Source organism: Colletotrichum navitas (assembly GCF_030913465.1).
Source record: "Colletotrichum navitas strain CBS 125086 chromosome Unknown LY79scaffold_116, whole genome shotgun sequence".
Taxonomy (NCBI): domain Eukaryota; kingdom Fungi; phylum Ascomycota; class Sordariomycetes; order Glomerellales; family Glomerellaceae; genus Colletotrichum; species Colletotrichum navitas.
Window position 1 is genome coordinate 89,326 of NW_026850662.1, and position 11,153 is coordinate 100,478.

At 53.2% G+C, this 11,153-nt stretch overlaps 4 protein-coding genes across 4 annotated transcripts; 1 reads left to right on the forward strand and 3 right to left on the reverse strand.

The window, feature by feature from the left end:
• Positions 1 to 1,290: 1,290 nt before the first annotated feature.
• Positions 1,291 to 3,737, forward strand: LY79DRAFT_674300 (uncharacterized protein; the record flags this gene model as incomplete). Its single annotated transcript, XM_060564277.1, has 5 exons — positions 1,291 to 1,614; positions 1,672 to 2,058; positions 2,645 to 2,808; positions 2,876 to 2,994; positions 3,238 to 3,737. The coding sequence occupies 5 exons, from the start codon at positions 1,291 to 1,293 to the stop codon at positions 3,735 to 3,737; spliced, it is 1,494 nt and encodes a 497-aa protein (XP_060408194.1).
• A 904-nt stretch (positions 3,738 to 4,641) lies between these two features.
• On the reverse strand, positions 4,642 to 6,360 carry LY79DRAFT_527676 (uncharacterized protein; the record flags this gene model as incomplete). Its single annotated transcript, XM_060555952.1, has 3 exons — positions 4,642 to 5,173; positions 5,278 to 5,546; positions 5,650 to 6,360. The coding sequence occupies 3 exons, from the start codon at positions 6,358 to 6,360 to the stop codon at positions 4,642 to 4,644; spliced, it is 1,512 nt and encodes a 503-aa protein (XP_060408195.1).
• Positions 6,361 to 9,147: 2,787 nt separating this feature from the next.
• Positions 9,148 to 9,914, reverse strand: LY79DRAFT_643021 (uncharacterized protein; the record flags this gene model as incomplete). The annotated part of the gene is made up of 2 exons (XM_060562390.1): positions 9,148 to 9,827; positions 9,900 to 9,914. Coding segments are annotated over 2 exons (314 nt in total), but the record flags the coding sequence as incomplete, so codon positions are not given.
• Positions 9,915 to 10,331: 417 nt separating this feature from the next.
• Positions 10,332 to 11,153, reverse strand: LY79DRAFT_678574 (uncharacterized protein; the record flags this gene model as incomplete). Its single annotated transcript, XM_060564504.1, has 3 exons — positions 10,332 to 10,385; positions 10,560 to 10,947; positions 11,035 to 11,153. The coding sequence occupies 3 exons, from the start codon at positions 11,151 to 11,153 to the stop codon at positions 10,332 to 10,334; spliced, it is 561 nt and encodes a 186-aa protein (XP_060408197.1).

Consider the following 11,153-nt stretch of genomic DNA (forward strand, 5'->3'; position numbering starts at 1 on the left):
ACTTGGAACAGGTCCAAATCCTCAATCACCGCCTATATGACTCGGATTCTCAAGTCCCTCTGGTATGTTCTCACGCGATAGTCTCAATCAACACCGTCAAGGTGCATAAATGATTGAATTCTTTCGATACAGCCTTTCTACCCAATCAGCAACTCTAACTTGAATCAACATCCTCTCTGTTGTCCACGTCAACATCGTCAACGACCCCGACTAGCGCCCTGTACCAAAAGAATTCTCCATTTCTTGACGAGCTTTTCGAAATCGGGACCGTCCTCCCTGCCGGAATAGCTTGCCTCCCGCAGATCCATAGCCAAGCCCTCGTGCTCCAAATTGCCCCGCCGGCCATTTCTCGTGGTCGTGGTTGGTCTTGGCAATTGCTGGTCTGTGGCTCTCCCGACTGTGCGCACATCCGTCACTGTTCGTCAGATAAAATCATTGCCCCGGACGTGAATCGCTGCGTATTGAATGCATCTTGCCACATGCACAGGTGTGTTGGTGGCCTGGTAGGTAAGGCGGCAGCCAAAATGCACCACAATTTGTGGTGCAATTCAGCAGCTGATGACATAAGACAAGCATCTTGAGGAAGTACCTTGGTTCGCGACGCCGTAGATGTACCGATAAATATACAGGTACATCGTACATGCCATGCCGCGGGAAGGTAGTACCTCCTCCGCCTACTCCACCTATTAAGGTTGCGAACTGCCAGGGGTTTTGGTTCAGATCGTTGTCAGCCCTATTAGATCGCGCTAGATACATACCGTACCTAGATAACAGAGGAGTATTTGCTTACATAAGGCAGGAGCTACCACTATCAACGCCTTGCGACACGGAACTTGGAAGAAAGACATGCCACGCCCACCTACGCTGACGTTCCTCAATCTCACGTCAATCATTTCAACAACCGTGTTCAAGGTACGGGATGTAATACCTTGTTTCGGCGCACCAAGAACGTGAGAATACCTCGGCATCCACCCCATCCTTCCTTCCTTCTCTCTTATTGCAGTCCAAGGATGGTCCGCCAAGCTAGACTTAGGACCGCCCAACCTCTTATCCCCCTCCCCCGCCACATTCGACAAGGCGTCACCAACTCAACCACCAACGATCTAGTGCGTTGTAAGCCTATTATTAAGCCCCCCATCAATTGCCATTTGACCCGTCACCAATTCGCTCACAATCAGAGAGCAAGGGAGATTGTCCTAATTCGAGCCTGCAGTACCTCGACCTTGTGGCATCCATCGCCACCACGTCCCAGAACCCGGATCGCCTCTCGCTCGACGTGTCTGTTCCATCATGGCAGCGTACCCCGACGCTAAGAAGCACCCCATCGCCGAAAAGCTCAACGAACAAGTTCCTCTCCTCAGGAACGCGGCCAAAGGGGCGAGCAAGACAGCCGCCGCCGAGAGAAGAAAGCAGGAGCTAAGCAACCGGCACGCACAGTACCTCCGTTGCCTGGAGGAGGCTTGGCATGGCGATGGCTGGATGTTGCCGGAGCTATTCTGTTCCAACAGCAGGAGTCAGGGCAAGGGCTTCAAAGACCTCCACTACATCTGCAGCATTACCGATATCGCTCTCAAACACGGCATTGACCTCCCCTCGCTCTGGCAGCCTGGCGGCGTGCTCTTCGATGCTATGACAGGAAATCCCTGTGTCTGGACTACAGGAACGTCCTAGGCTGCCCTCAGCCTGCTGCACGACCAATTGGAACAAGAAGATGGTCAGCAAGACCAGGATTCTTCGTCACTTGGGTCTGACTCGGAAATCGACAGAATCAAGAACCCTGACTGCCACAAGTCGGATGCCGCCGACAGCCTAAACTATGAGTCGCCAGAGAACGCGCGGGTAACAAGTCTTGCGTCACCTCTCTTTGACCCCGCAAGCCCCATCTCTCTCGCAAAGCAGCCAGTAATAGACTTCTCGCCTGTGCCGGATAGCCCTGTCGCGTTGCCCCAAAACTGGCTCGCTCCCGAGAGCACTAAAGACCTTGACGTCCCTACAAACCACGACGACCTGGACATCATCCACGCCCATAGCGTTCGCGGCAAGATGATCACGAATGGGGTACACAACGGGGAAGCTACCTAAAGAGCCGCTGAGTAGGATGCCGGCGTTTCCAAACCACGCTCAAGCCCTGTCCGACATGTGATTCTTGATTGTTCCGAGCCCGCCAGATGACGAGCCCAATTTGAAAATATCCAAGAAGCAATCTTGACACTTCGCGATCCCAAACGGCGATTAACGTCTACCTCGATCGAGGCCCTACAGACCGTCGCTATTCACCACGCGTCCAACCACCCGTTGTCAACAGTCGGCCAATCTCTCGTTGTCGACCCCTGCTGGTTGGAGATCGCCAATCAACTGCCAGAGAGATTGCCCAAAAGGTCTGCGGCATTCAACGTCCTTTGCGCCATGCTCCACCATAGGGAGGAACACTGGTCGCTAGTCAGGTTTGATTTTATCGCGTCCGTATGCGAACACTACGATCCCCTGCCCGTCGAGCACAGGTTCAAAGAGACTTGGTCGCACATTCGACCGTGGATCCAACAGCAAACTGGGGTGACATTCTCTATAAAGCGCTTGGTCAACCATCTGTCATCTCTTGACTATCATTTCGTGGCATGCGGCTGGCTGATACTCCGTGTAACAGGATGGACCCGTGCAAGAAGACGCAAGCAGCTGCGGCGCCTTCGTTGTAGCAGCTCTCGAGTGTCTTCTAGTGCGCGATCCCATCGACTTCTCGGCCGCTGGAACTATCACGCGCGAAGCACTGGCCCAAAAGGCTGCAGAATACATCGACGCCAAGTTTCCCTGGTACGTTGAATCCTTAATGCCTCTCTCACCTGGCAATCGCGGGCTCTAGGCTAACAAATTGTGGCAGGAAAGTCGCCAGCGTTGCAGAGGCGCAATCCGCCCAGAACAATATGTCAGACTCGAGTCACATGGCCGAAAAGGCGAGGATATGTGCACACGACTCGACCGTCCAGAAGCAACGCTTCAGTACAACCGAGGAATGGCAACACGTTGAAGGACACGACGACCGCACGCGACCCGCCAAAGCATACAAATCCAATCAGACACAGACGGATGCGCGATGGGGGCACAAGATACATCATGCGACAGCTACAACGGCCGATAGCCCTCTCGCGTTACAAGACGAGCAAGAGGCAACACGAAATGTCATTGGGTAATGCGCCGCCCTGCTTGCGCGACACCCACCTGCTACCGCAAGCGAATTCAAAGAGGTGCAGAAGCGAATGACAACGGAGCGAGCTCAGCTTCGAGAGGCGGAGACACAGCTACAGCGCCGACGAGACGACGTTTGGAAGCTAGAGTCAGTCGAAGCCAAAGTCAAGTCCGCAGCAAAGGTGGAAGAGGCCCGGCTCAAATCACTCCTTGACGTAGCGACAACGTTCAACGCGACCTTTACAGAAGCGCAAGAGAATACGGACGTGGCCAAGGAGGCAATCACTAAGATGCAGAAGACAATGCTGTTAAGGACCAAGTTTCAAAGGATGACGACGGTGAAAACGAGCCAAGAGATGGTCGTGGCACACGACATGACTACGGCAGCTCGAACGAGTGCCAGTGACTGCAAGGCGGAGGTGGAGAGAATCAAAGGTGCATTGGTAGAAACGGAGCGCCGTGTCCGCTTGGAGGAGGAAAAAGAGCAAATGGCCATGCTGGTGTCCATTAGCCAAGGTGGGGGCGACGGTGAGGGCATCCACAGGTATGACGGCTAAGGCAGGAGATGCCACACCAAGTTGACGAGGTGACTGACTACTTGATGGCGGATTCATGGGGAAACATCTTTTCTGAAGCTGGTATGACACATTTTGAAGGCATGGCATAGCTAGGCGCTTTCTTGGGAGCTTTGAATTTTCTTGGCAGATTAGCAATTAGGGGTCTCCCCTTGGACGGGAATAGGCATTAAGAAATAGCTGGCGCTAGATGATTAGCGCCAACAGCTACCTGAAGTCTGCTAGTGGAGCTGGTCTGGCAAACAGATCAGGAAGAAGACTGAGGCTGACCAATGAAGGTTAGGGTAACCTATAGATCCTAAAAGCAGGAAAGAGACGCTGGCTAGGCTGCTAGGATTGCTTGTTGTCCCTTTATTTTGAATGCCGCGTTTGGTTTTGTTGGCCACCTCTTAATGGCTGTGACTAGGACTAACTCATCCTTGTGCACGTGGGGCTATTCGGCATTCATTCATCTCGTCACGTACTCTAGATATCTGTGACTGACGTTGATGATATATGCTCTGCCCCCCCTGCCTAGCCTCTTGTTCCTGTACCATCTTCCATACTCTTGCAAAGGCAACAGCCACAAATACCTACTACATAGCTGTATAGGTCTTTTGGATATTGCTTGCATGGTCCTGGATCCTGACTTCTTGGACTTCTTGGGCCACAGGAAACGGTACATCTCTAGCCTAGCGGCCAGCCATCGATCCTTTCTCATGTATACGCCGTCCTAGTCAGCGGAGTAGCGGGGCCATGTCTGAGTGGTGAAGCTGTAAGGAAGTACACGAGGTCGTATCAGCGCCGTCCTTGTGGTCTTCGAATCGATGGAAAAAGGGACAATGAGGCACCGCCAGGTTCGGTGCGGAAGGACATGTCAACTAGGCGAGAGAGCTCTAGTGATGCCTCACGAGGGAAGCAGTTCTGCTTTGAAGGCCGGCCAGTATACTTCACGAGACCAACAGGCGAGGACCTGGAGGGAAGCGACAATCTGGTATACACCGTAGTGGTCTGCGGTGCTACCGATATAAACGTCGCTTAGTAGGATCACCTGCGAGTGGCATCGCAGAGCCGCTACAAAATGCCAGTGATGGCCCTGAACGATGATGCCTGGGAGGAATTGGATTGCCGACGTCGGCTTCCACCCGAGATCGTCAAGGTTCCTCCACTGCGCCGAAAGCCACGTGCCGAGCTGCAGGGTGGCCTTATCCCACTCCTCTCGGGAACGCTTAGTCTCGATCGAGAGTGCTATTGGGCTCCGGTCCAGCTCCCCCAGGTCGGTGTGGTTGATGGACCTGCCGGCACGGCGGTCGCGGATGACGTCCACGGGCCTGCTGTAGTCTGGGGTATCGCAATCGGGTCGGAGGATGAAGCAGTAGTCAATCATCTTGGAAGGGGCCGACAAGGGCTTGAACCTTTTGAGAATCTGAGACGAGGGGCTGGGAACCATGGCTTGATCAGCGGCGCGTTCAATCCGGACGAAAGGGAAGCAGCAGCAAAGTACCAGGTGAGAGGAACAAGGAGGTAGCAGGAGGGGCCTCACCAGTAGGCATAGTCCAGCAGATCTTCGGCATCGTCGGCTCGGAAGAGCCAGGAAAGTATCCGATCATGAACCTTGTTGTTCCAGGCAGCCTCTGCCTCGAGGAGTGCCTCGCACTTGGCAGCCTCCTTGACCGTCTTGTTGACCCAGGCAAGGGACGGAATACGCCAGTCACCAGCGCCTGTGGCCGAGGGTACATTCGGAGCGGTGTCGCTGCGAAAAGCGTACGGGGGGATTGAGGATCGTTCGTTGGGGAAGACAAGATGATGGAGCTACGATGAAGCCAAGAGCAGCCGCAGTTAGTTACGGTCCGTCCGTTGTGTTGCTTGAAGTGGGAGAGTATAGGGGGGTTTGTGTGATGTGGTGCCCGCATACCTCAGAGCGATATCGGGCTGGTAACAGGTCAATGCCGAATCTGATCTTGTCCAAGTCCTGCTTCAACCCCGAGAGCGAGGCCGGCAAGGGGATAGACGTGTCGAGGAAGCTCTTGACCACAAAGCCGGTTTGGTCTAGCGCAGCACCCTTGAGTTGCTTTGTGGGAGACTGATTACCGGACTTGTTGGTGCTACCAGACTGCACAGAAGCCGAGGACAAGCTTGCGCGCGAAGTCAGTTTTGCCCTCGGTGTGACCATGTCCGAGTCGTAAGACGCCTCTTCGAGACCACCCAGCAAGTCATCTCCGCCGAAGACGTTGTCGTCACTGTTGTCACCGTCCCGATGTGGGCGCTTCCTCGCACGTGTAGGAGTGTTTCGTACCTCCATCAAGGAGGCCGGCGGGCGCGGGTTGGACTTGGAGCAGCGACCCGAAGAGATGGATGGAGACGGGAGGAACTGGGGAGGCTGCTGGCCGAGCACAGAGCAGTCGTTGCGGCAGGAGTTTCGGCAGGAGTTTCGACAGGGACCGGTTCGCCGGCGCTTGCGGGAGTAGTCGCGCGGCGAAGAAGAAGACGACGACGACGACGATGATGATGAAGCCGAGACGTGACCGTCGGCGGCGGCGACGATGTTGTCGGTCGAATCGGGGCGTAGGGGTTCAATCGATGTGAGCCAGTCGAGGATTGACAGTCGATAGTCGCTGGCGGCCATCCTATCATGGCAGAAGGGGCGACGGTATTGGGATCGGGACAAGAAGTTTCGATATGTTGGAGAAGACGGACGGATTTCCCATGGCCGCAGTGGTTTGCCACAATCTCGTTGCCCGGTAACGCGAGGATGCTGTAAGCACAAGCCACACTGCGCCACACTACGCCACGGAAAGGAGCCCCTGCAACGCCCCACGGCCACACAGCACAGACCAAGAGGCCAAGCACTTACGTAATCTAGATATGCAAAGAAGAATAGGTAGCAATGCGAGGCATCGCAGATGCCCAGATTTTCTCCAATAGGCCTCTATACTACAACCACTGTACTGGTTGTCACGTTGTCGTATCTTTTTAAAAGAAGACTAGATTCTAAGGAGAAAATACCAGGACCTAACACACTAACACACATTATGGGAGCTGTAAGACAATGGAATATGAACCACAAGGCTTAAAAGTGAAGACGGAGACAACATGGGCTGAGAGATGTAATAGATACTTACATACTTTGCCAGGGCCTTCTATTATCCCGGTATCTCCAGGTTTGCTAGAGCTTTTGTCCAGTAACAGCTTGTGTGCACATCGGTTTTATAATAACTCACGCCATCTAACTTGCCATGACAACAGAGGACGCAATGGTTGACACTACCCGCGAGGCAGAAGTGCACACGTCTAAAGTGTTGCGTGGAACTTTTTGAGGTGGGAAAATTCATGAGAAAACGGCTTGAATTACCTACGTGTGAGTTCGCCTCGCCCGCCGCAGAAACCCTTAGACAATACTAACAAGGAGGAATCGTACGACAAGACTAGTAACAATAGAAAGCTTCTTGATTGTTGAATATATATGGGCTGGATAATGAGGGTGTTAGGGCTGTAAGTATTGGCCTATCTTGGTTTGTTGCTGTCGGGGCTCGGTATCAGGGCAGGTATTGCAGTAGTGACGCTTGGCCCAGACTGGCGTAGAACGTGTAGGATGCCCTCAGTACTGCAGGGTAACTCCTTGACATAATAGATCAACTATAGACTGCCGTTGACTCACCGGTACTGATCACACGACCCGATGGTGCCGAGGTTGTTAAACGACAGAATATTGTTAACACATGCAAGCCACTGACTGACATCTACGAGGACCTGCCTCGGGACTAGAGTTATTGCGAGCGGAAATGGAGAGCGAGTTCGACGACGATGATGTCAAAGTACAATACGAAATGTAACAAGATGCCCCAACCAACCAAAAAAACAAACAAAGGCTGCCACAAACACACACACCATCACTTGCTTCCTTGGGCGACACCACCCGACCGACCGACCGACCGACGAGAAATCCACGCACTTGCAACACCAAAGTGCACACCAGTGACAGTTACAACAAAGCCGCGAAAAGGAACTGTCGCACTCGCCATGGACGGATCTGCTGCCGTCCCCTTTGACACCATCACAAGGAAGGTCCTGGCCGCTCTGGTGACCATCCTCCAACATGATATTCTGCTTGACGAACAGACGCTGAAGACGCTCGGTATCTACACAAACGGGACGGACAGCTACCCTGGCGCATCCCGTCTCCGACACAGACTGACGCTTCTCCTGGCCAAAAACGCCTCCGATGGCGGCGAGGCTGTTGGGTGCATCGCTGCCGACAACTCCTACGAACCTCTCCCTAAGGATGTCTACGGCCGGGGCGAGCTGCTCTGCCACCTTGCCCTCACCGCTCGCGAGCTGAGCAAGAACCCTGCCAATACCCATGTCGCCGTAAATTGAGCAATCCCCTTCCATCTTCTTGTTGCCTGATCTTCAACTGACCCTATCCTGGTCACAATCTACCGTCATCATGTTCACAAGCGGCACGGCTTGAGTCTCTCAAATGTACATCAACAGCCAAGACCCCGGTTACCCCACGATCCACCTCGTTACGCGCTTCGAGCTGCGCTTGGACGAGATATCTTCTGACCATGATGGCTATAAAAAATGGCTGCAGGTTGTTTCTGGGGTCTGCTTTCGCCTGACGCAACCTAGTCTACAAACCAAACCGCAATACCAGCAGCAACTGCAACCTCATGGTCACCAAACACAAGGATTTAAGACAATTTCCGAGGAGCTGGGCTCCGTCTTCAGCGAATGCTCCCGCAATACCCAAGCCACACACTTTGCTTCTCCTCCTTCCCTCCAGGCTTGCTCCACAGGCAGTCATGACAGCTGAATGGGTATTGGGATGCGTGCTTGCTTGCTCGTCGACGTTGCGTTTGGTTTTACGATTAGGGAATGCTTTGCCTAGGGCGTTGTACTTTTACGTGTTAGGACCCGACCTGGCCCGATGATACCAGTGTTGATAACGACTTGGCGTTTGGGAGTAATGTGTTTGTTGGGCGTAGATAACTAAAGCGCACAGGAGTGAGCCACTGGGCGAACATGTGTGAGCAGATGGCAAACACACACGTCTTTTTTCCTCGTCATCAAACTAAGCATGTCTCGTTCATTCCCTGGCCACTCGTATTTCGGTGGGGCGTAAAGACCAAAATGGTCTTTACGCATGACGTCTGCTGGAAAGACCACACAGGTGTGGCATTCAAAGAGGTGGAAGTTTTGTGGCAGGTGTTCTGTGGCGGCTTTTGTATGGCGGCTTTTCAGTGGCAGCTTCTCTGTGTGTGGCGCTGATCTATCTGCTACGATGCGACAACCCAGGCAATAAGTAATATTTCGCTGACGGTATGCCCGAGCAGAGCGCACATTTCATGGCTACGCATGCCCCAGTCGATTCGGGAAATTTGTATAAAAGTAGCAGTAAGAATTTCTTGATCCTATTCCTGACGTGGTCCCCTATAATGATGCATGCACCTGCAAAAGACCGCTCTGCTGGTTGATGCTGAGCATCATAGTTGCTTTTCCCTTTGGACCGATTGACTTCCACTCTGTATTATTCGCTGATATCAGCCGGGCGGGTCCTGAAAGCGCCATCTCTGTCTGACTGGAACCGTGCAAGAAATTCATGTAACGAGCTTGATCCCCATCCGGTTCTGCGACGCGCTGAGATCCTGCAGTGTACCTGCGGCGTTTGCAATGGGCCTGCGTCCGTGTCCGGTAGCGGACCTGGATACGGAGGGGGGATTACCTTCTGGCGGCGGGAGGGGCGGGTGAGGTGGCTTGAAATCCGTGAATATCTCCGTGGTGCAGAGCGTCATTATATGCACTCGCCAGTTGCTTGTCCTTGGCGACGTTGCGCGCAATTGCCGCCGTTTCGGTCGTCCTTGAAAAAGGTACGTTGATCGCAACAGATCCGGAATACCACCGACCAGGCGTCTGCGTATTCAATTTTTTGGTTAAGCGGCAACCCTTTCTTGATTTTGCGATAGTCGCTGTGGTTGGTGGGGTTGAGCGTGGACGCTGACACCTGCTCTCTCAGCTTTGTGATGATCGCTGTTTGGAAGTTTTGGAATCGCAAACGAGCACCCAGATTTGGGCAGAGAATGCCATTGCCATCTATCAATTGGGTTATCTATCCCACTTCCTTCCTATCAAAAGTCTGTTGGGCGGGGGCGAGGGGATCCTCACCTAGTGTAGAAAAGCTGTCACAGAAGCTATGCCCCGCGTGGTGTAGGTACATACACTAGAAAGCTGCTAGGATTATAGCAGAAAATTCGCCCAACCTGGAAAATGTACGGATAACCACACCTAGAAAATTGTGCCCCACCTGCCACGTGGGCGCGCCCCCCCCACCCAAATTAACTAATGTTATTAATGCTAACAGCAGTCTGCTAGCAGTATTGTACATACAATAGATGAACTGGCGCTGGAGAATTTTAGTTGGTCTGCGAAAGGTGATGGAGCAGCTCGTTTGACCACAGCAAGAACGATACGTAACATGCCTTGACTCAGCTGAATAAGCGACAAATGACGTCATTCTCGGGACCATAAGAACTTCCAGTTGTGTGTACGGATACTCCGTGGTATATCCGTCTGTGATAACGAACACCCCGACAGCTTCTACTTGGGGGGACCCTTGGCCAGTTCTCCCCGATTCTCTTCCAAAGTAATACACTACACACACGCCCACGCCTCACCCGCCTCGTTCGCGCATGCGTTTCCCTTTTCTTCAAAGTAATGCTAGTTGACAGCATCGTGGATGCAATCAATAACGCGTCTTTGGAAGATCTCTCTACGAACGCAACTGTTCACCTTGTTTCCTTATGGGATCGTTTGGTACAGTATTACCTTACTGACTATACCTCTTTCCGCGGAGCCTAATCCTGCCCAAGGACCGATGAGGTTGAGCTCCATCTCGCCAGTTTGGCCCTCAGAAAAGTCAGCCCTGGTGTTCTTGCTGCTGCCTACAAGCTTCGATACGACCGTGAACTCTGAGACACTGGCCAGTCCTCCGACGTCAAAAAACCCAGCCATTACGTTGCCAAAGCCTTTAGTATAACGCCTCCCGTTCTCTACTTTGTCCTTTGGGACGGCGTCGTAAGCCGCGTTTTGCTTGACGCCCTGAGCCGTCTCTTCACGCGCTGCTAACCACCACCCACATTGATTGAGCTTGCTATGCGCCTTTACATCGCCTGCCAAGCATCTTCCGATACCAAAGTCTCCATCCGTCGTGATACTATACGTCAGTGGGGGTAAGTCAACGCCGTTTGCTTGCGCCCTTCGCTCTGCCCTACCCCTCTGCTTCACTTTGTTACGTACTTACTGACGGCCTCTGCGCCCTCCATCCAGTGAAGACATCTGGTCATCGAAACGAACCCGAGCCTCGGCCGCTGCAGAGTCGATACGCGACCATCCCGTCCCTCCTCTGCCAACTCCCGCCAT